General features: G+C 40.7%; 1 protein-coding gene across 3 annotated transcripts; it reads right to left on the bottom strand.

The window, feature by feature from the left end:
- Positions 1-22,405, bottom strand: xrcc1 (X-ray repair complementing defective repair in Chinese hamster cells 1). Of its 3 annotated transcripts, none has more exons than XM_030072775.1 (19): positions 22,374-22,389; positions 21,957-22,020; positions 21,772-21,864; positions 20,357-20,464; positions 20,088-20,246; positions 19,482-19,559; positions 18,970-19,093; positions 18,626-18,732; positions 17,049-17,217; positions 15,341-15,584; positions 14,903-15,019; positions 10,805-10,834; positions 9,721-9,802; positions 9,517-9,616; positions 7,881-7,926; positions 4,934-5,070; positions 4,507-4,597; positions 4,224-4,299; positions 1-1,167 (listed from the first exon to the last, which is right to left on the bottom strand). In XM_030072775.1, exons 2-19 carry the CDS (start codon positions 22,005-22,007, stop codon positions 1,060-1,062), a joined length of 1,920 nt encoding a protein of 639 aa, XP_029928635.1. In that variant the 5' UTR covers positions 22,008-22,020; positions 22,374-22,389; the 3' UTR covers positions 1-1,059. The 3 variants fall into 3 exon arrangements, with proteins under 3 accessions (XP_029928635.1, XP_029928634.1, XP_029928636.1); XM_030072774.1 differs by having other exon boundaries at positions 22,276-22,384; XM_030072776.1 differs by lacking the exon at positions 10,805-10,834 and having other exon boundaries at positions 21,957-22,405.
- Between the last annotated feature and the right edge of the window lie 1,075 nt (positions 22,406-23,480).

Below are 23,480 nucleotides of genomic sequence, written 5' to 3'. Positions count from 1 at the left end.
TTCATTACAAATCCACTGTTTATTTAGACAAAATAATTAAGTACTATAAGAAAAACGATAAGGTACAGACTTAAACAAACCATGTTTAGACAAGAAAGCAGCCAAAAACTGATCAGCCTGATAATCTGTGGGCATTAAGTAGACGTTTTTGGAAACCTGGTGACGCAAAACACTGACGTCGGTTTTACATCCTCACAGCAGCCTAGACAAACTATCTCTTGTAAAATTCAGCTCACAAACATGAATAAAATTAAAATACAAACTTAGAATTATCAAACAACACACAGAACTCCTAACACTTACCCATTCATAGATTAAAAAAAAAAAATAAAAACAGAAGAAGAAGAAGCAGAAGAAAAAATCGAATCCTGGGAATGAAGTATCTATTGTATTTTCCGGATGTTCCATGTTTTCCTGCATGTGAAGACTGTATAGCCATAAACGACACCTTTTCACTTGACTCTCTGCTGGTTTCATAATAGCCTGCCCGCTAACACAAGTCTTATCAATGCCGCTGGCAGTCAGGACGGGCTGATAACTCATTTCCTGACAGGCCCTGAGGTAGCGCAGGTGAGCAGCACCAGACTGCAGCACAGAAACCAAGAGACTTAACAAGCCCTGACTCCCAGACTGTGTGCTTTGTTCATGAGGCCCAAGTGGGAGAGCAGCACACTGATGAGCTTCTGACTTTCTGGACAAGCTGCAAAAGCAGAATAAACACTTGTCCAAAAGGGGAAAAAAAAAAAAACAAAGCTAATTATGAGCCAATAGGACTTTTGTTTTTTCTGCAGCCAGGCCAAAAGGTGAAAACCAGTGTGATGAAGTCGTCACTCTTTATGAAATCTGTTTACATACAGAATGAAGACTGGAAGTATTTCATGAATAGCGAGCAGTCCCAAGTCAGTGTAAGACATTTATGCACTATTACCGGGGTTATTGCTTTGTCCAAGTGGTTGAGTGAAGTGGAAAAAAAAGATGCAAAGGTGTCTATGGCTTCTCCAAATGCCTCTTTATACAGATTTTAAAGTGTGTGCACGCGTGTGTGGTAACTTCTGTTGTTCACGGGACGACAGAGTAGGGCTGATAGGGCAGCAGCTTTTGTCGTTGATTGATGGCGTAAATCCACGAGGGTTTGACGAAGCTTAGGTTGCCGTTCTCCATCAAAGCCTGTAATGCGTGAGGGAGGAGGAGAGAGGTCGTTTAGTGGTCTCATTGGATTAAAAATGAACAGGAAATGGCACTAAAGTCCTTGAATTAATGAGAACTGTCCAGATCAACCTGAAAATAGCATATGTAGGCTAAGACAAGATAGACTGCATAACTAAATAGGTTATAATTTCCCCGAGAAAAAATCTGTACTACATTGCAAATTAGAAAAGGTTCAATGGTGCAAATTCAGATGCTGTGTCTGTAACAAAAGGCCTAAAGGCTGAATATCAGCTCTGACCCATTCAGCAGCCTCAAAACCCACTTAGTCACAACAGTGTCATAACTGCTGCACTGGTGTGACAATGAAAATTGGCTCTAATACTGGGTTCCAATTTGTTTTATTGCTATTACTTTTCCCTCCCCTACCTTCCAAGATAAAATGAAGCACTTATTGCTTTGAAGGGAATAGTTTGGGAACCGGGGTGCCGACAGTGTTCTTTCTGACATGTTCAAAAGAAGCAATGTCTTTTTTTCCTGTGGCTTTTGAACAGACTGTTGGCTGAGTACTTTGTATAATTAAGGAACACAGCCGTACCTCCTTGAGGCTATTACTGTCACAAAATAATCAAAGCCTTGTATGTATGTCTATGCAAGAGCATAAAAGAAAATAATGCATGCGCACAGGCACACTCAAACCCACTCTAACACTAATGCTCACTGTTTTGAAGGATAGGTTCAATATATATATATTTTTAATCACAAGCAGTATTAAAATGTTGATTCTCATCATTTGTAACGGTACATAGCAAAGCCTCCCCACTAGTTTTAGTGACCAAAAACCTGCTGCAGCCTCCTAGCAGCCTTCAACACAGTCCAATACGCCACTCTTTTCAGCCTCAAAAAATGTTTAAAATGTCCTTTTTCAACACAGCACCCGTCACAGAACGATCAAATATGTCTGTCCACCCCAAAAACGGCTGCAAGTTAGGTGTGAGCATCTCACTCACTGAGGCCTATGTGATATGCATCTCAGTACATATTCACTGAAGCAATGCATGAAGATACATTTAGAAACATTTTTAGTAGCCAATGGACTGATATGAGTGGTGATGACATGATTTAATCCAACAATGTGAATCTTTATATTTCGCTTCTACCAATTCTATACTGTACACAGGGTTCAAATGCAGCCAAATGTTGGGATTGGCCTGTAAATAAATTGGAGCCACCGGTCAGGTGGCCAGTAAATTATTTGGAGGTGCAGCATAAGGCCAGGTTTACATTGCTGTGCTTTTTATTTGTACCAACTGAGACTAATGTGACTGTCATCGTGCACCACACCTATTGTGACGTTAGCCAATCAAATCAAAGCTGCTTACTACAATGTGGAGCTTTCTTCACCTTGTCTGTCTTTGCTGTTGCTGTAATAAATATCTGCATTACATGCTATTAGAGATGTGATGGCACATTTCCCATGTAAAGCCACCAAAAAGAAAACATGAGGGTGAAGAGAAAAGTCAGTGAGGGTGGCGTTCCTGCGAGAGGTGGTATCTGAGCGACGCAGGAGCCCTGAGATCCTGGCTAAAATACAAAGCTCAAAAGCGCAGTGTAAATTATGCACGACGAGATTTGATGGTCGGTACATGTAGTTACTCACATGAATAAATCCCAATAGATTTACTAAGTGCAGTAGCAGGGCTAGGGTTCGAGAGAGAGGACATTACAATGGTGTTAACTTCTTATTAGGAGTGTCATTTGTTGGTAGTAAAGCAGGTAAATCATTCAAACAGTAAACAATACTTTAAAACAGTCCACTGTTCATAATACAATGAGACACACTGTTCCATCTGCAGAGTGCTGTGGCTCTGGTAATTGAATTGGACCATGCTGAGGAAGTGGGGTGTGGAGGAATATTTTGTTGGGACGTCTCTCCACGCTTGAAACTGCAGGCGCTGCCGCTCGCTCTCCCCAAGCGACTCCATGGCAGCTCTGGATGTGGGATTAATGTTTTGCGTGTGCAATTTACGTGTGTAATTTATGAACGTTTGGTAGTGCGACATAAATTTCTTCACTTTAAAGAACTTTGAGGAAATGAATAAGAAAGAAAGGAGAAGGCCTGTTTTCTTTGAATGAGGGGTGCAGGGATCGTGTGACCTGATGTGACCCCTCACACTCACAGAGAGGGAGACGGTGCAGGCGGAGAGAAAACAGGAAATACACGCAAGAAAGTAACAAAAAGGGCAATTTGTTGATGCCAAAAATAAATGACATTCACGTCACATCATCAAGTATCGATACACAAAACGCAGCATAGATTTTTATGCGATTCACCTCCAGCTTTGTAATGACACAGGCTGTCTGAATTGATGCAGCAGCATCTTACACACTAGTCCTGGTGCACAGAGGCATCGGTGAATCATCACACCCCTATTGCATACGGTGCTTTCTAACAAGTTTTATTTATCCTTTATGAACCACACCGCTCTGCCGCGTTCACCTGAACTCAGACCTCAGCTTATCTGACTTGCAAATTTCGATATCACAGCATTCATGGTGTCAACTCAGGAGGCTCTATTCTATGATAATTCCCATAGCGAGAAATACATTGTTTCCCTTCTCCTTAATAATCCCAAATTGACACCTTGAACACCATGTTGTTGTTGTATGGAAATTTACAAGATGGAAATGCTGAGCTCCGAGTTCATGTGAATGCAGATTAGCCAAGTCGCAGCAGAGCATTGTGGCTGTATATAATTAAATGTAAATGTATATGTAAAATCATAAATGCTAATAAATAAAACTGCAACAGGTTTTTGGGTGGACAATTAAAGATGAATATGACTGCACTGTGAGGGTACTGTTTTCAACAAGGACATTTCTAGTGGTCATTGAGACTGAACACAAGTGGAAATGTGCTGAAGGGTAGCAAGAAGCTGGAAATGAGGCTTTGCTGTATGACTATACATGATGGGCATCAACATTTTTATACAACCTAATGTTTTAAAACAGCAAATCTATCCTTCAAGTGGGGCTAGTCAACTCCAAAAGGAGAATGAGGAGAGATTTCCACTCACATCCTCAAAGGAGTCATGCCATCCTTCACTGGTCACCACAAACTGCACCTTCTCGTTCATGTAGTCCTCAACCACTCTGGACAAGAGACAACAAAAATGTGAGTGTTTTTCAAAGATTTACTGGTGGAGATTCAAGATAAAAATCACTTCTACGGACAATTACAAAAAGCGCATGAATTTATGTGGGAGACACTGACTCAAAAGCAAATTTTTATTTTGTAAATTCCCTGGAGAAATGAGACTGTTAGTTACGATAACAACCGGAAAGTCAGTTATTTCTCACCCGTTGAATGCAACAATGTACCGCAACAGCAGGCGTCTCTCGTTGTTGGGAAATTTGCCATAGAGGAAAAATCGCTTTCCTGCCAGAAAGTCTGTAAGTAATAAGAAAATGAGAGGAGAAGCAACAGGAAGAGTGTGAAAATAGTGCATTATGCAATGTGAAGACCTAATTATTGCTGCTTTGTGATAAAAGGGAGAAAGAGGCAAAGCAGCAAAGAAAACTCAACTGCAGGCAATTTGACATCTTGATGTTTATGTGTGCCATGCCTGAAAAGAAGCAAGCCATTGAGACGCTTGGCCTAAGAAGTTTCAGAAGTGCCAGAAAAGCAAGGAAGGAGGGCATGTAAATGGATTTAAACTTACAGAGTGAAGAGACTCAAGCTAAAATGAAATAGGAGCAGACAAGAGGGGACATCAGAGAGGCTTACCTGGTAGCTCTGGGATGGGATAGTTCTCGTCAGCCTCTGCGTCTGTGTTTTCATCTGTCGACCCCCCGTACGGATCCTCCTCTTTCACTCTCTTCCCTCCTGACGTTGACGTCTTCTGTCTGCTTTCACTCTCCACCCTTTCAAAAGGACAAAAAGAACTCCTTATGCGATGTGTCATCTCATGCCTGTTTCTCAAAAAATCTCTCTACCTCTATTATTAGGTTGTTTCCCCCCCCCCCCCCTCACTTACATTTTATATGATCGTTGTTGTATGATCAATACCAGCCAGGACACCGGCTCAGACCTTTGCTCTCCGTAAGACTGACTTATTGAAGTTTTAGTGATGAGAAATGTAAGCTAATTAAACTTCAACACCTAAAACATAAAACAATGCAAAACAGTATGTACTCATTTTGTAAAATTGTTGCCTGAATAAATAAATAAAAAAAGAGAACCCTTGTTGTGTTACTGTTGTGTAAGTGAAGGTCTTATGATGGGTAATAACTTTGATCTGTACTATGTTTCTTCTTCCTGCCTACAGTAATTTTGTCATAGAAGGCCAGTCACTTTTCAGATACTACGTCTTATTTGGGCATGAAACCAAAAGACACACATACTGTCTAACTCTAGGATGGTGTCCTTGATGTTCAGAGGCTACACAAACTGTGGCCTTTGCTTCATGTCACATATTCTCTCTCCCAAAAAATGTTCCTGCCTTTCTCCATAATGCACAATTTATGTAAAAATCCATAAAAATGTTAACAGGCTTGTGCACATGTACCAAGATGACATATTTGCATCAAACAGCATGGGTACATTTCCACACAGCAGAGCCACCAACATCTGAGACTGACTGAAATATTTCACAGGCTGATGCCACAAGTACATGGACATCAAGGTCCTACACATCTTCATCTCAAAAACCAGTGGCTGTGCCTGGAAAACATGAGAGGTGGACTGTGGCACAGCACACGAGACGGCTCTGGGTCTTCAGCTATCGTACGGCTAATGTGTACTGAAAAGGGACTGAACAACATTGTCATCCTCTCTAGGTGTACCAAATCTGTGTAGCATCCCTGCATATGCACTGGAGACATTTCAGCCAGCATTTCAGTCACAAAAACATTCAATGAGATTCACTAAAACAGCTGCTGCTGAATTTCAAGGAGAGCCTCTCTGTCAATTGGTAGCTCGCAGCCATTCAACAAACAATCAGATGGAACTAATAGTGACAATGCTATTGAAGTAAGAAGAGAGATGATATGTATGCGGTAAATTTCATCATATAACATATATAAATTATTTGAAAATAACCCGGTTAACTATCTTATAACTATCTATTGCCACATTGCTCCCATTCTCCTGTATCCAAGCCTAGCGCCATTTATTCTTCACGCCCTTATCAACATCTTTGCTGTCTTCCATGGGCTTCATTAACCTGCGGTCCATCCTGTGGGTTGCAGTGTCACTGCAGGCTAACGAGGCTCACTCACTCACTAATATTAGGCCTATCATTATTATTATTATTGTTATTATTAACATTATTGTTGTTGTTATTATAATGTTGTTGTTGTTGTTGTTGTTGTAAGGAGCCAAAGAAGCTTGTAGTGTTATTTCAACACCATGGCAGTGCCATGGATTTAGCGGATGAAGAGTGAACTGCTGATATTTTGCAAAACAACACTTTAGCCTTGGCCAACAGATGTCTATTTCAGCACCATGGTTAGTGCCATGGATTGTACAAATGTGGTAACGTACGTTAATGTTGTCTTTTCACTTTTTGATTTTAAACAAAAAATGTAGCCTAAATTTTAATTTATTTTTTAATTTCAACTGTAATTTAATTTTACCATATTGACCCGCATAAAAGACGACCCTGATTTTAAGACAACCCCTCTTTTTCAAGACCCTTTTTTGGAAAAATACTTTTTATATGGACAAAATCTTGTTTGAATAAAAAAGCCACCGAGCCGGCCGCCTTCAAACAGGCCGGTCATGGCACCAGGCGGCATCAGGCAGGCCGGCTGCGGTACCAGCCGGTACCGCGCCCACCCAGTCAGGTCTGCCGGATCTGACAGGTGAGCAGCGCACACAGACTGCCATATATATCTTTCATTATGAATCAACTTTGGTTCATACGCGGCTGCAGCAGCATAATGGACAATGACACAGACAACATGGTTGATTACTGACTGCACAATGCGGCCATTAGCCAGTAATCGCGGCATCAGGCGAGCCTACCTACTGGTTTACATATTCAAGTACAATACAAGTGTATTTGCTTAGACCCCAAATATTAGACGAGGGTATTTTTTCAGGGCATTTTCAATGGAAAAAATATTGTCTTGTATTCGGATGAATACGGTATTAGCATATGGAAACAAATAGCCTACATAGGCTACAGAGAGGTTAGAATCGAGCGCTGCTGGTGACAGGAGGCCCGGTAGTCTCATGCAAGAATCGGCCCAGCCAGCCAGCGCGTTGATAGACTAGCGGCACGGGGGAGAGGGCCTGTTAAAGTGGTACTGCGACGGGCTGAACTGACAGATGACGACTGATTGCTGCAACCATACAGCAAATCTGTTTGCCTCACGAACCCGCCCTCCACTGTTTCTGATTGACTAATACCAAGGCTCTGGCTGGCTTTATTGGTTTACAACAGCGTCAGTTTAATGCCTTGATTTCACTGGATAGCCAAAACTGTACCACAACAAAATGCACGTGCAACTTTTTTTTTTGGTCTTTCTTTTTTCCCCCCTCTTTTATTAACTGACGGTAATCCGTCTAGAGACGGAGAACTTTAATCCCTGTATATACATCTATATATCTCTACACACACACACACACACACACACGTATATATATATGTATATACACACACACAGACATATATATATATATATATATGTATATGTAGATAGATAGATATAGATAGAAGATTTTTTACCTCTTGAGCTCATCCTCTGTGTCCATAGCAGACTCATCATCATCTCCTGCAAATTAAAGTGTTTATTTATTAAAAGAGCATAATTAAATTATGAGTGAATTTACTGAGAATGATATCACTGATAATTCTGGGTTGTTCCTGTATCAGATTTTGTCAAATTGCCATCACTGCCCTCTGGCCCTAATCTTGAAACTAATTAACAAATGTAATCATCAAATTATTGCACAATTAGAGCGTCCCCTGTTCTGTGTGACCTTCGTCAAACAATGAGATCTTTCATAGTTTAAATGAACTTTGTCGTTTTGTTGGCAATGGACCTGAATGCAGTTCCCAGCGTTTTCCTGTTCCACTCAAAAATAACACGGGTGTTCATTTTCAGGGCCTGACATTGTGGGATTCTTCACAAATGTGAGGTGAGTAGCCTTTCTGATGAAACATATATGAGCAGGTTAAAGGATACAACCTCGGTATCTCTTTTTTCATTATCATACAGCACTATGGTGCCGGAGCTACAAATTAAAATGCTGTCTTCCTGTGAATCACCGCCCCTCCTCGCTGCTCTTTCATGGAACATATGCATTTGGTAGGTCAGCGTTTGTCATGTTGACTCACTAATGCTCCCCGCCACTTTACTCCTGGCCTTGCATTAACATAGAAATGAGAATCATGCACAAGTCCCTTCACGGTGATTGCGTTTTGCTTTCATTCTTGCCTTCGCCACAAACAGCACCTACGTGTCCCTGTTCTTTTCATGGCGATGTTGTCAATTCATCCATCTCCAAGCACTTCATAAAAGTGATTGCTCTTCTCCAATCCCTTTGCTCTCACGCTGGCCCATTGCCCCTCTCAATTCATTTTATCCTCTTCAGCTCTAGTGCTACGCTCTCAAGTTATTTCAGGATGTAGCGGTGAATCATTTTCTGTGGCTCGCATCCATTTACAATTCAGCTCATGGATCTTTGAACTCCAGATTCATACACAATAAATCCCAAACCAACCTGGCCATTTGTGTATGTATAACAGTACCAGAAGGCATGACTGGGACAAAATGATTCTGAAGGTTGTTAGGGGGAGGATGACCCACTTAAAGCAATTTTTAAAAAAATGCACTGTGAATAAAACAGGTTACATGCTGTACAAAAGAGCATCTGCTTCCTTCTGTTACACCCGAGAGAATTTCACTTCAATGGCATTGTCTTGTTTTTCGTCCCTGCCTACTTAAGGCTGGATCTCTAACTCTTCAACTGCCTCTTTGATCTTTGCCATCATCCTTCCATGTCCTCTATTTCTCCTTTTGAAGAGGCAGAATGCTCACTTAATGCTCTATCATTTCTTCCTGTCATGTCTCAGGTGGACTCCAGTTATCCTTCAATTGACAATAACTCAAGACTCTGAAAAGCCACTTTTCAAGACGGGTGTAGTTGATCAAAAAGTGCTTTCTCTCTCATCCCTACAAAGTTTTCTGTAGTACACAACGCCTTTTTATTTAAGGTGTTGGGAAGAAAAGGACAGTCTTTCAGGAGGCAACACTGATGTTGACACTGAATCTAAAAGTTAACTTTTTTTTTAGTTTGATTACACTGCAAACCATGTTTTTCTATTGTGTGGTGTCTATTCAAGTAAGCTCGATGCAAACCTGGTTCGTCTACGTCTGTAGAGGCGCCGTAATCGTCATCCTCCTTCATCTTTGCCGCCGTCTTTTTGGGGGTGACTTGTCTTTGCTGCTTCGGTGGAATCTCCAAAGAGATTGGACAAATCATTCATTCAGATTCCTTAAAACTGTAAAAGCACTTTTTATTTCATATCTTTTGTGTTCAAATTCATTAAGTTAAAAAATTACCTTAGTGTTCTGTTCCTCTTCGCTCTCGTCGTCCACTTCCATCTCGCTCTCTGAGCTGGACTCTGCTCCATCCATCAAATACCTGGTGGAAGGTGAGAGAACAAATCATGACGAGATAAGGAACAGTCTCAGATTAAGACAAGAGGGGAGAGATTAAGAGCAGAAAGATTACCCACCCAGTCGGCTTTGTACAACATTTCAACCCAAACTGGGTTTTAGTCAGCCAATGCGACAATGGGAGCAAAATTCAGGCAGCAGGTCATATTTTTTTGAGCCGGGCCACTGACACAACACCAATAATATCAATTTATAACTGATGTATACAAATGTACTGAGAATTCACTAAAGTCGAAAGTCATGTCTTCAAACCTGCTTCCTTAGTCTGACAAAGACCCTGAGAGTATTCATTTTGTCATAAAATGAACAGAAAAAAGAAGTCATTATTTGCATCTTTCAATCTCTGTGAAGCTGTAGTCAGCAAATGCTTGAGATTTTTACTTGATAAATGACTAAAACAGTTGATTGACTGTAAAAATGATTACCTAATTTTCTGCTAATTGATTAATTGGTTACTGTGCAAATACACCAACTATGTTACTAACAATAGAGAAAAGAAAAAACACAAATAAACCTGTGGAGTGCTGAAAGTGGTGAGGGAAAAAGGCAAACTGTCTTTTTCAATTCCACAGAAAATCTGGTTAGACAAAATGAGACAAAAAATAAAAAATAAATAATACAGCCAAGAGTGCACAAAAATAGACAAGAACCCATCATCCCTCACTTCCATGTTCCTGTAAGCCAAACACACACACACACACACACAGAGAGAGAGAGAGAGAGAGAGAGAGAGAGAGAGAGAGAGAGAGAGAGAGAGAGAGAGAGAGAGAGAGAGAGAGAGAGAGAGAGAGAGATGATAGGTTTCTCAGTGAAGAAGTGACCTTTTCCCCTTCTCTTGCATATTGCCTGAAGCCTCTATAAAGTCACTTGGAGATTATCAGCTTGCAAGTGCAGGAGCACTAAGAGTGAAATGCCACAGTGGAAGAGTAATCATCTGCACCCACACTGTAAGGAGAAATCCACTGACCTATACTTATATGTCTCATCAAATGTAGAGCTGGGAAAATTGGAAAATGAAAAAGGAGAGGTTGGTCAAGGGAGCGAGCAGAATCTGTTGTGCAGGGCGACATGAGCTCCTGCCTTTAAAGAAGAGAAACAAGCTAAATCTGCTCCAATGACAACTGGAGGTGGATTCTGTGAACAGACAGTTTTTGTTTGAGATATTTGTTTATTAGCCTCCTTGCCTTAGATCATACTCACAGATCTAGACCAAACATACATGTGCTGAAGAAAAATATAATGCAAAACAAATTGTTACCAGATTACCTCATTACTAAATACATCAAAATTAGGGACTACAACTTTTAAATGTTACTGTTTTTTATAAGCAAAAGTCTTACAATGGCTAATAAAATTAACAGCACTCTATAAAGGCCTGCCACAGAGTTTCACATCGCTGTGATTAAAAAAAATATATATATTACAGTAGGCTCTATGGTGCACCACTATAATCGGCACAGCTGCCACACAATACAAAGTTGGTTAGATGTGCAGACTTGATTTAAGTCAGTCTCTGTTGCTATGCTAAGAGGCTGTATCACGCTGATTTCAGACTACTGAAATGCACTCTGTGCGATAAAATTAAATTGAGCTTAAAATTATATAGTCTGCTGCAAACTGGCATGTGTTAAAGGTTTTTCGGAACAGAAACTCATTAGAGATTGCAGAACCAACTCGCCTCTTCACCGACAAAGCTCATGTGAGTGCAGTGTAAATACTGGATACACTGTCCTGGCCACCGTTCGTTTCATCTGAACATACTTCATAAACTATGACAGGCCATGATATATTAAAAACAAGGGTGACACTTTCTTTGGATAGTCCTGTAAAGATTCAACAGAAAATCAATTAATGTATGAGTTAAAGATCAACAAGATATCAATAGAATATCAATAAGCCTGACATAAGCCCTCACCCAACCCGAACCCTAAACTTAACCATGTGTGTATAGCTTACCCAGAACTCTGGTGGGTTTCAAAACAATGCACTGGGATTTTCCAGGAATGTCAACTATGCCTGCATTTTTTGTTAAAATTCATCAAAGTCATAAAAAAAAATTAAATAAATATGTCCGTACAATCGTGACCTCTTGTTGATATTTAACTTATATATCAATTGACATTCTGTTGAACATCATAGGGGGCTATCCAAAGAAGTGTGCCCAAAATAAGCTCCTGCTCTGATAAATATTGGCACGCCATCGGTATCAGCCAATATTGGCTTTAAAATGAAATATCAGTATCGACCCAAAAATGAGAGTATCTGCCGGTTTAACTTGCCAATATGTGAAATAGATCAAACTGCCCTGGTTGTGGCTGTTGTCAGGACTGTCTCAGGGAGAGAATCATCTGAACTTCTTTAAGTAGGATGTGCCTTACAGAAAGAAAGAAAAGGTTATATAAAAATGTGATGTTTTTCATAACCTAAGTTGAGGTAGTTTGTTCTAATTTTGCCCAGTGAACATGTACATTTTGAAAAGCAATCTGCCACTGGGCCATCACAATAAGAGTAGACATTTTAACATTAACATCAACATATGTTCATTCCACTACCGGAGAGACTAGATGTTCTCTGCAATTTGGTCGGAAAAATTATGCGCATACATATTGGTATTGGCAATTGGCCTAAAGAGTTGGAAAATATTGACATATTGGATATCAGCGAAAAACAAACAAACAAAACAAACAAACAAAAAATAATCCAATGCTGTGCATCCCTAACTGGTAAGTGTGGTCTCTTCTGTGCAAAGTAGTTACTTATTAGGACAGCTACAATCGGCCAATGTCTCTGATGCCACTGAAACATAGGAATCTATCTGGAGCATCACTTCAAAATAATGCATCACAGGTGTCTATAGCTGCTTGTTCAAATCCAGCAGCTACTCTGGAGACGTCTGAGGTATGAGACGTTACAGCAGAGAATACCTGCTGCAAGACCTTTTCCATCATCATCATCGGGATTTACTACCACCACAATACTCTCTTCATTTAAAATGCTAATCAGCGATGTCGACAGGCAATTCTGAGGCTGCCAAAATGAGAATGTGAACTCTTTCCCGCTGAGCTCCTGGGATGCTGCAACACCGCCTCGGTTTTAATGAGATATTTGTTTACTCGCTTAGTTCCATTGTGCTGGGACACTGAAGCTCTGCTTGGAGCTTTTTTTGGCCTCTCTCTGCCCTCTAACCTCTGTTTCCTCTCTGTGTCTCCGCTGATTAGATAAAGACCTCGGAGTAAGCATTTTAGAGGTGCTGAGCAAAGTACAGAATCTCATTATTGCGTATATGGAGGAGCGGCTGCATTGGACCTGTGGATGCCAGGCACGCAGCAGCTGAACGAACTCGTGCATTTGCTTACAAATGCTTAATGACAAACTGCTTGTGTGCATTTGTTTGGGTACTTGTCATCATCAAAGTAAGTGGTCCCTTTAATTACCCATGGCAGATGCAGCTTTTAAATAAAGGATACATCATCAAAGCTGCACACTCCAAGTGCTGCACAATAGCGAGACTGGGCAGGGGAATGGATTAGTCTGGCTGAGGAAACAAGAGCAGGGGAGCAGAGGAGGACGGAGGGTATGAGAGATAGTCGGTACAATCAGACAATAGCAAGTACAAACAGACTGATGACACAGGGTTTTGGTTAAATGGTCTACTCAATAAGCTGATATGATGTTAATAGACTGTGTCAATGTGTGCACCCCATCGTATTTATTTATAAATCTGTGCACATTTCAGTCTCTTTTGAGTCTGAGCAACTGACCACCTTCAAATGCTTTTTGCAGACATGAAGGGCACTGTGAGCACACATCAATTTCTGTGCATTTGGACCAATCACTTGATGACCAAGTTCTCCTTTAAATGATAAAGTCACACTGAAAATGACAAATTATAGCCAGATGTCCAGGAGGAACATGAAGCCAAGTTTGTAACTCTCTCCATATGTGGGTTGATAATGCAAAAATGTCATGCTGGAGAGTCAGCAAGCTGGTCCAAAAGGAAATGTGAGTCAAATGTGTGTCAACTAATTTTTCACTGTGGCACAAACCACAAAGATTTCAGAGATTTAAGAGATGATGAACAGCCTATTTACATGCAACATGCAATTACGGCAACACAGATGGCTAAAGGAAGGATACATCTGCCTACAGCGTCCAAACTGATGGATAATACCAAAAGGCTACTCTAAAAAAACAAATCATGCTCTGCAACATTTTGACCTGTGCAATTATTCATCAAACAATGTTGTACATTTCAAATAATTGTGACTGTAACAGAAGCCTGAGACTAAGAGGTGTGGCAACCCTGGATGACCACCCAGCACACAAGGCTGATGGGAACAGATTCATCTTCAAGCCAGGCACAGTCATTAGAACAGCAACAAGTATGGGGGTATTCCCTAACAGATAATGATAACACTTCATAAAACACAAGTATAGTGGCAATTAACTTGGACATTGCTTCGCCCAAGATGAGTATGGTATTGTGCATTATTCAGCAGACATCGATTTATGTAGGGCAATGACAGAAGACCTTGGTGTTGCAGAGGCTCCCCCTGTAATGAGGCATATAATTAGAAAGCTGCTGGAGCTGGCTTGGTTGAATTTATGATCGCAGTGGGCATCAACAGCTCAAGGTTACAATGTTCTCTCTCTGTAGCGAGTGGGCATCACCGCTGTGAGGGATGCTTTTTGGGACGTTTCAATCATTGTCAGCGCTGTGCACACACTGTACCGTGCAGAGGTGCAGATCTACCTGAAAGAGCTTAAGTATCAGATATTGATTCATTAGTGCACCACCGACACACACTGTGTTGTCCTTCAGCTAGACAAGCCGGATTAAAGCCCTGCACTGGAAAGCATTCACCCTGCAGAAATCCCTAAACTGAGATACTGAATCCAAACCACCTCCAGACGCTCAGTTACGAGGCTGAACAGATGCTTAGACTTCCCTGAATGGGTGCGGAGGAGAAAACAATGTCTGTATGAGGACCAATAAAGTTTCATCTCATTATTACCGAAATGATCTTTCTTCACTAGCCCCTTTTTCTTCCCCCATCTCTCTTACCGCTTGTAAGAGATCTTCTGCTTCCTCTTATGGCAGTCGATCACCCATTCCTTCCGTACGATGATGCCCCCTGCTGATTTCACTTGGCTGTACTTGGGAGTGTTGGCAAAGGCACAGCTGGAAATTAATGAGTCGACACACACACACACACCCACAAGCACACACAGACAGAGAGAGAGTGGGAGAGAGTTACATTATTAAACAGATGCTGCAGGCAATAGTCTGCTGTTAAAGCAGGGCACATGAGATACAATCCAACTGACTTCCTTAGAAGCAGAAGTCATTTTTATTACTGAAAATGTTTTTATGGAACTCTGTCAACTTGTGCAGGAAAGAGAAGTGTGTGTGTAAATACTGCATCCCAATAAACCCATGTAAATGGTGCAGCATGTGGAGCCTAATCTAGTAATTTTGACTTCCCCACTTTCTTAAACTTACATAAGGTGTGTGGAGTCGGGCGTCCAGTCGGGGCGGTACTTTGCCCCCATGGCCAGAGCCTTGTCCCTCAGCTCCCCTCTGAATGGGTTCTGGAAGCCGCTGAGGACAAACACCACGCCCTCCATGATCCGGTTGAATGGCACCTGCTCGGTACTCTGGGATTTGGCTTTGTGCTGCTTGGGTTTTGGCTCAGGTTTGGACTGGCTCTCCCTCTTCTTTTCGGGAGTCTTCTGGGCTGGTGAGGCTGCAGGGGTCAATCAGGAAAACCCAAGATGTTTTGGGTGAAGGAAGAACTTGCATGTTAAGACCTTTGAAAGCACAACTGGCCTAAAGTAAAGCAATTACAGTGTAAATTCACTTTTTTGTTGTCTTCATCCAACCTCTTAATGCTAATTGTTAATTTTTTTTTTTACATGCATGCTGCACAATTAAATCTATCTTCAAATCCAATTTATCTTACCTTTTAGGCTCATTCACTCTCATACAACTCCAAACAGCAAAGAAGAGTAACAATCATACTGCGTCTGAGTCATAACATGTCTGATTTCTCAGTTTTCTTCTCCAAGGTTAAACATTTAGCCAAAGCCTGACATTCTCTGCAATTAGGTTCGGGCCAGCCTTCTGTCACATCCCATATAAGCCAACAGACAAACAAAAGAGAGATTGGATTATGGATTATGTTTTGTCTCTGACCTCCAATTCAAAAATGTGGTGAGGCTGCAGACTTTCAGCTACAAGGTAACTTGCTTTGAGTGAACTTTTTTGGTGGCTGCAGTGCTGACTGGATATGAATTTGGATATGTTTATCCGCAGAATGCGCTGTTTCAGAGACACTATGAAGGAGGCTGAAGAGGCGAGGGGCTGAGTGCTGTTTTTGTAGTACAGAGAGGAGTGGGAAGAAGTCGACTCTGAAATCGCTTAGTGCAGCTTTAAGACAGTCAGTGTGTATTATAATACCACAACAAACCTGATCAAACATTGACCACCTCTGCCAAGACACACCTTTACAGTCACAGAGATACAAATCGCAACATGTGAACATGGACAGAGCAAGAGATGCACAAACACGCACGCTGCACCCTGTAGTATTCCTACAATATTTCTACAGTAATTCAATAGTGTGGCGACACTTTCATGTTTAAAAAAAATAAAGTTAACTTGTTAGTTAGTTAGTTTTAAGAGCTTGGTTTTTAACCAGACATACCTGTGCGCTGTCTCATTATTCCAGCAAAGCTGCACAGTAATTCAAATTGCCTGAAAATTAATATCTCCATGCAGCTGTTTTAGATGCTCATCGCTTATGTCTGTATGAGTCTGCTGGAACTCATTATGAGCGATTAAATTGCTTTGATTATTATTAACATGGTCTAATAACACTAAAACCTGTGCAAATACATCTCCTGATTGCTAGAAACACTATGAAAAAAAAAAAATCCTCAAATCATTGTATTGAACGGCTGAATCTGATTCAACTGAGGAAACTTTGAGTCAGTTGCAGCCTGATTGAGGCATTTATTTCAAAATATTTTCTTTGAAAAACAAACTCCTAAAAAATGTGATAAAAGCACTGGAGAGCAATGCTGTTGGTGATGTGAAACAAAAAGATGTGGCACAAATTGAGCAAAATACTAAAACCACACTGGAGCTGTCCTTTCATTAAATTAAAAAAACAAGGATAATAATGAGTTTGCTTGTGTGTGCATGTCACCTTTAGCTGTGCTGGGGCTTGGCGTGCTGGCTGGGCTGGGTTTAGCTCTGGGTTTCGGGGTGGCAGCTTTGCCCTCAGGTGAGCCGGTTGGGCTGGTTTTCTTCAAGGCAGAAGGGGCAGGAGCCGACTGGCGCTCCTTGCTAAACTCAAATTTTCTCTTTACTGATGGCTACGAGGGAATGGAGGAAGAAAAGAGGAAAGTTCACAAAACGGGTGCCTTTCCATGTTTGAGCCAAAGGAAACAAAACATCCTCTGTGTATTCAAAAACAATGACTATGCAAGCCTGTAATTTTCTACATTGTTTTGAAAAGAGCTGACAGAATTCATTACAATAAAAATGGCAAACCAAACTGCAATCATGTTATGATTAATATGTTCACTGTTTAATTCATAAGAGTTTTTGCCTTTCAGCATGACAGACAGGTTTACAACTGCAGGTCTAAGTCTTGATTTTAATCTGCCATCTCATTTGATAAAAAATCATGAATATTGCTGCCATGACTGTGGAAAAACACAACCACTATGCTTCATCTGTGCTGAGCTGTTTTTCTACTAAAGGAAAAATAAATCAATCAATTAGTACTTACTGTTTAACTGAGTAAAGTATTTATCAGTAAATGTGATAAAGTGAGGTAAGAGAACTGAGGAAGCCCAGGAGATCACCAGGCCAACTTTTTAAATTTCACTATTATTTAACCTTTTTAGGTTAAATTCTATTTGATTAAGTGATGAGAAATATATAAATCGAGAAAATGGGTGTTCAGATTATGGGATTTACCCTCCACACACCATTTTATACTGAATCAAATTCAAAACTGACCAATCTATTCTCACACGTTGATCTTTGACCAAAAACTGTGTAGTCTGTATGGGGAAGATGGTCCTGGACTTACGCATACACATACACAAGGACACATATGCACGCATTCCTTGAAATTCAACGCCTCGTTGGCCCCCACCCCGTCTCCCTCCCGTTTTCAGTGCAGCTCGTGGGTGCGGAGCACCATAGTGGCTGCATACGGCCCTCGTCTGTGCTGGACATCTCCCCCTTCCCAAATCCCTCCCCCCTTCCACATGTGCAATGTCTTGAGTCATGTTGTTTATTATATGCTTATTGTGCTGGGGTGTGTTTTTTTGCTAATGCCATGTTGTGCTCCCCTTGGAGCCCAGTTTGACATTTGACCTTTTTTTCCCCCCTCTCCTTCCCTAATGTCCTCCTTTCTCATCTAATGTAAGGGGCGCCGCGCAAGGTGGCCGACCCGAAGTTCTCCTGATCCTGTAACCCTGTATTTGTCATGTCTTTTTGGTGTCTCTTGGACAGGATGTAACTTAAATTGGAATTTCCCCTTGTGGGATTAATAAAGTGTACTTAATCTTAAACTTTCCAATTTTGTAAGAAGCCGTGGTGGCAAACCAATCAGTCTCTGAACTCCCTGGATCCCCTACTTCTTGTCCCTTTCTGCTATCCTACTGTTATCAAAAAAGAAAAAACAAACAGTTAATGATGATGCAGGGAGTGAGTCTTAATACTGTTTACAGAAAAGAAAAAAAATGCAGGAACTCTGCTGGTCCATACCTGTGTTGAGGCAGAGTTGGAGGTGGATGCCTGGTCTGAGGACTGGGAGCTGCCAGTCGACTGCAGCGCTGCAGCAGCGTAACTCAGCTTCTCATTCTGAGGAGACACTGGAAAGAGGGAGAGAACATAAGAAGATTATCTTGACAAATATGCTCAATAATAAAAGACGTCTTTGAAATAACCTCCCCCTTTGTCTCCTGGCTCACTTGAGTAGGTTTAAATAAAACTTAATTACTCCACTGCTGGCCTTTTGTGATTCAACCTGATTACCACTTTTTCATTATAGGAATGCAAAATGACATAATTGGCCATGAACAGCTGTTGCAATAAAACAATGGATTTACCCTTGAGTGTGGGGCTGGACTTTGATGTGTTTTCCCGGTTGAAGAAGAGGCTGCCGGGCTGCAGGCTGGGTCCGGCTGAAGGAGACTCGTCCTTCATCTTGAACTGACCCAACTTTGTCAATTTCTGCCAGGGGAAAAGCAGAGCCAAGTTTGAAATCATATCTGGAGACAGTAAGCCCAAGCACTGTTAAATGATAAAATGATAAAAATGATAAAAGCTTTTTGTTTGACAATTTATTCCAGAAGTTAAGATGTTGCGGAGCTTAACGAATAAAAGTTGAAACTAATACTAAAGTGTTTAAAGACAGTGTTGTGACAGTGATCTATTAATACAGTTAATGGTCTGTAAGGAAAACGTCTTATGTTATGTTTCATCTCGGGCTCAGACATTCACATAAAGCAGCTCGCGAATGAATGGACAACGTGGTGCAATTTGCTGATTATCTCGTCTATTTGATTTGCTTCTCTGTATTAGAGAGAAATATTGTTATATGAACTCTGGCTTTGCTTACCGGTGGAGTTGTGGCTGGAGGATCGTTTTTGTCCGGTGGTGAGTGGAACTTCACAAAGGCAACTCCATACGCAATGTTCTGGAGAGCAGACAGACAAATTCAGCTGGTATTTTATTTTATCTGCAGCGACAAGTATTTAATTGTTGTGCAGGATGAGCCTCAGGTCTGTGTGATATGGAAAAAATCTTCTATCACGATCTGCATCATTCCTTATACAATATATATCATGATACAAAATGTTTTTTGTAAATTGCCTACACAAAATAAACACTACTACTACTACTACTACTACACTACTACACGACTACTTTTTGATAATCCTGTAAACTAAATACAGAAACAGAACTGAGGTTTGCTTTTGCTTTCAGCACTTGCCTTCCATTGGCTTGCATCTTTTTGCTCTAAAAGAATGTGACTAGTGGTCTAAATGTTGTTTCAGTGGCTTTTCCACCCTGCTCAGAGTACTGACACCAAATATCAAGTACTGGCAAACTTCAGCTTTAAAATATTAGCACCATGAGAGGAAAAACCTGTCCAAAAAAAAAAAAAAAAAAAAAAAACTAAATCAAAACTGAAGTACACATAATTCAGGTATCCATCACTTACCTTAGTGTATGGCTGGCTGCATACAATCTTCACCCTGTCCCACTTCTCCTGTGACGTGCTCTTCTGCAACTGGTTTGGCCCGAAGAAACGCACCCGGTTTGTGTTGGTGCCGTTCCGGCTCTCTGTGGGGGACATGAAGGACGACGTGACCAGCAGAACCTAGAAGAAATAGAAATACATAAAAGAATTACTACGGGTGAAAAGGGTGATGTAATGTTGATTTGGCCCATCATCACTGAGGTAAAGTGGTTTTTGTTTTGAAGGAGCACCTCATAGTCCTGGTCTCTGACCGCTGATGAATTCCCCACCAGCACCTCGATGAAAGCCGACCCTTCGTTTCCAATGTCGATGCTGTGCACCTGCTCCTCCTTCTCAAACTGAAAGAAAACAGCATAAAGCAGCGTTACACAGCAACGTAAAAGTCAAATAATTGTTTTTTCTCACACAAGTTAACATTTTAGGTGAGGGTATAGGTAAATCCTGATTGAAGGAATATGGCCGTTATTGACTAGATCGTTCTATAAAATTTGGTATTTCTAAAAGTCATTCAGGTGATGTTATAATAAATCTACCCCATATTTTTTCCCACATAATTTCACAGGTAAGTATTAAGGATTTTTCTCTGCTGGTAAGTAAAACAACTATGTATAAAGTGAGTCAACTAGATAAAAAAGATTTATGTTGAAATTAAGACCTCGCAGTCAGATTTAAGACTATTTAATGACTGACATCTATTTAAGGCCTGACATTTGCAAAATTGAATTTAAGACATTAAAATACCTTTTAAAGAACCTGTCGACACCCCGTTTATACAAACTCATAAGAAAACAGGTATTACTCTTTGACGTGACGCTTTCTCAACAATGAGAAAACAGGAGTTCATATATTCTGGCTAACATTGTTTCGACTATTACTACTACTGTCAGAAGTTTTATTATTGTTGCTATTAGTGTTATTATGGTTACTACTGTTGCAACACTATTAGTATTGTCGTTACTGCTATTCACACCACCACTATTACTATACAGCCCTATGTCGAAGCTGTATCATTCTCTCTCTCTCTCTCTCTCTCTCTCTCTCTCTCACTCACTCTTCTGGATTTGGCCAATAGATGAGAGATAATCTTTGTTATGATTTGATGCTATACAAATAAAACTGAACTGAACTGAATATAACCAGTGGTAACAGCTTGGCTACATGATAAAGGCTAAACTTCATACCTTGATCTTTCTCAATAGCAATATGACATCACAATGGCTTCACATTTATAGCAACAGTGGCAATTAAGCATTCTTCAAAAAAAAAAAAAAAAAAAAAAAAAACAACAGCCAAATAACACCAAAAAACGCAATCACTTCCTAAAGACTTTTATCGATCAAACATTTCGCTGCATCCTCTGCTTCGACACAATGCTTCAACAACATTTTTAACTGTAACAACAGTGGAAATTGAGCGTTCATCGAGGGGAAAAAAAGCCTAATAATACCAAGTGGGTGTAGAAAATGCAGTCACTTCACAAAAGATTTGATCAGCACAGACCAATCACAGCCATAGACTAATCCCAAACCATATCGTAGCCTCATGAGATATTGATATCACGCATGTTAATATCTAGATAACGATATGATGACGATATCTGGTTCATGCCCAGTATCACCTGTATGCAGCAGGTGTGTAAAAATACCTGCAGGATGACGGACGTCTGCTTCTCGCCTGGTCTGGCTGCCTTCCACTTCCTGTAGGTGTCAGAGCTCAGCAGGTTGTCCGCCTTGTGGGTCTGTGGTTCATGAGTGCACATGCGGTTTTTAAAGAGCATGAATTTCCACATAAATCCACACATTCAATGAAAGAGACGGAGGAGTAACTCACGCTGTCCTCGCTGCTGCACGACACGACGTGCTTCAGTCTGATTTCTGGCATTTTTGTAAATCGACTTTGACAAAGCCGAAAAAAAAAAAAAACAGTTTCTTCTCAGCGGCTGTAGAAATAGTCACGACAAGTTTTGTTTTTGTTTTTTTGTTTTTTCCTGAAGTGTATTAGCGTGCTGACCGCTTGCTAACGCTGTAGCTCGCTAGCAAACAATAGCGAGTGTACTTTCGCTAATTAGCTGGATGGTACAAAACACACCTAAAGGGCTGCTAGACATAAACTCGTGTAGTTATTGTGTACTTGACGCATAGTCGCTTACTTTTCTGGCAATTCGGCACTTGAGTAAACATCAGAAGACACCAATAAATACTTTTAATGTTGAGTAAAATGACTGTGAATACGAACTCATTTTCGCACCAAAATCTGATGGGTAGTTCGGTGACGCAGTTTCCGACTGTCAGTGGCTCTAGCCAATGAGTGTCGCCGTATTCTTCTTCTTTGATCAATTAAGTGTCGCGATGATGTCGGGAAAGAGTACGCTCTCCCTCTAGAGGTGATGCATTTAACTCTAGTCTGGTGTCTTTTTTTTTGTGACAGATGGTTGTGCCGCCTATTGTTCCCTGTGCAGCTGGAGGCTATTTTGGGTTATAAAAGCTAAACCTGATGTTAAATAAATAAAATGAGAATAGAAGACAAATCATGATCTGACAAATTAAATATGTGAAATACAGGCTTGGGAATAACTGTTTTACCTATGGTTCTGCACTTGTTTGTGGATATTTTCAAAGTCAGTCATTTTACTTCTACTGGAGAACTTCCACTGTGAACAGTCAGTCAGCAGAGATGAGAGGAGTATTTTATTGGTGAGCTTTTTGTTTGTTTGTTTGTTTGTTTTGTAATTTCTAATTAATTCCAATTGAAGCTGTGAGGAAATTTTCTCTGTAGGTCTGCTCTCTGTCTTTGCACTGATTAGACGTACTGTCTCCATGCTCCATGTAGGGAGACAATTCCAGGCAGATTGACGCCTTTGACAAACACAGAGCTGTTGACCACTAACATACTTAGGTAAAAATATCTCTTTTAAATAAGGCATGCCAGTGAGCAACCCTTGGAATCGGTGTGGTACTACACAGTGTTTACACTTGTAGTTAGCTCGTACTCTCTTCTCCTCAGCTGAGCATCAATAAACATCATTTTTTTGTAAGACATCACAGTCTCCCGAGATCTCCCTCACTCTGAGAGCTCATTTTCCATCACAGCATCTAATTTGAACTTTATAGTCTTGTCCATCTTGTCCAATTACATTAACTTTTACATTTTGAATGAGCTACAGTTCACTTTCAGGTGATTTTTACAGTGGTGCCTCTACTTGAAATATCAGCAAAGTGACGATAATTCCACTTGAGTCACAAATATCCTCTTTACCACTGGGGAAATCAGATTCAGGTCAGCAGTGTGTGTGTGCGTGTGTGTCTGTGTGTGTGTGTGTGTGGAGAGAGGAATGGAGGATATATCCATTTAGAC

Source organism: Myripristis murdjan, chromosome 16, assembly GCF_902150065.1.
Source record: "Myripristis murdjan chromosome 16, fMyrMur1.1, whole genome shotgun sequence".
In the NCBI taxonomy this organism is placed as follows: Eukaryota; Metazoa; Chordata; class Actinopteri; order Holocentriformes; family Holocentridae; genus Myripristis; species Myripristis murdjan.
Note: the sequence above shows the minus strand (reverse complement) of the source record. Positions and strands in the feature narration are given on the sequence as shown.

Coding starts and splice junctions, on each gene's coding strand:
- xrcc1 (XM_030072775.1), bottom strand. CDS start 22,007: ATGCCAGAAATCAGACTGAAGCACGTCGTGTCGTGCAGCAGCGAGGAC. Junction 19,094..19,481: donor CTCCAGCCACAACTCCACCG/GTAAGCAAAGCC, acceptor TTCCCCTGGCAG/AAATTGACAAAGTTGGGTCA. Junction 7,927..9,516: donor TACAGACGTAGACGAACCAG/GTTTGCATCGAG, acceptor TTTAATTTGCAG/GAGATGATGATGAGTCTGCT.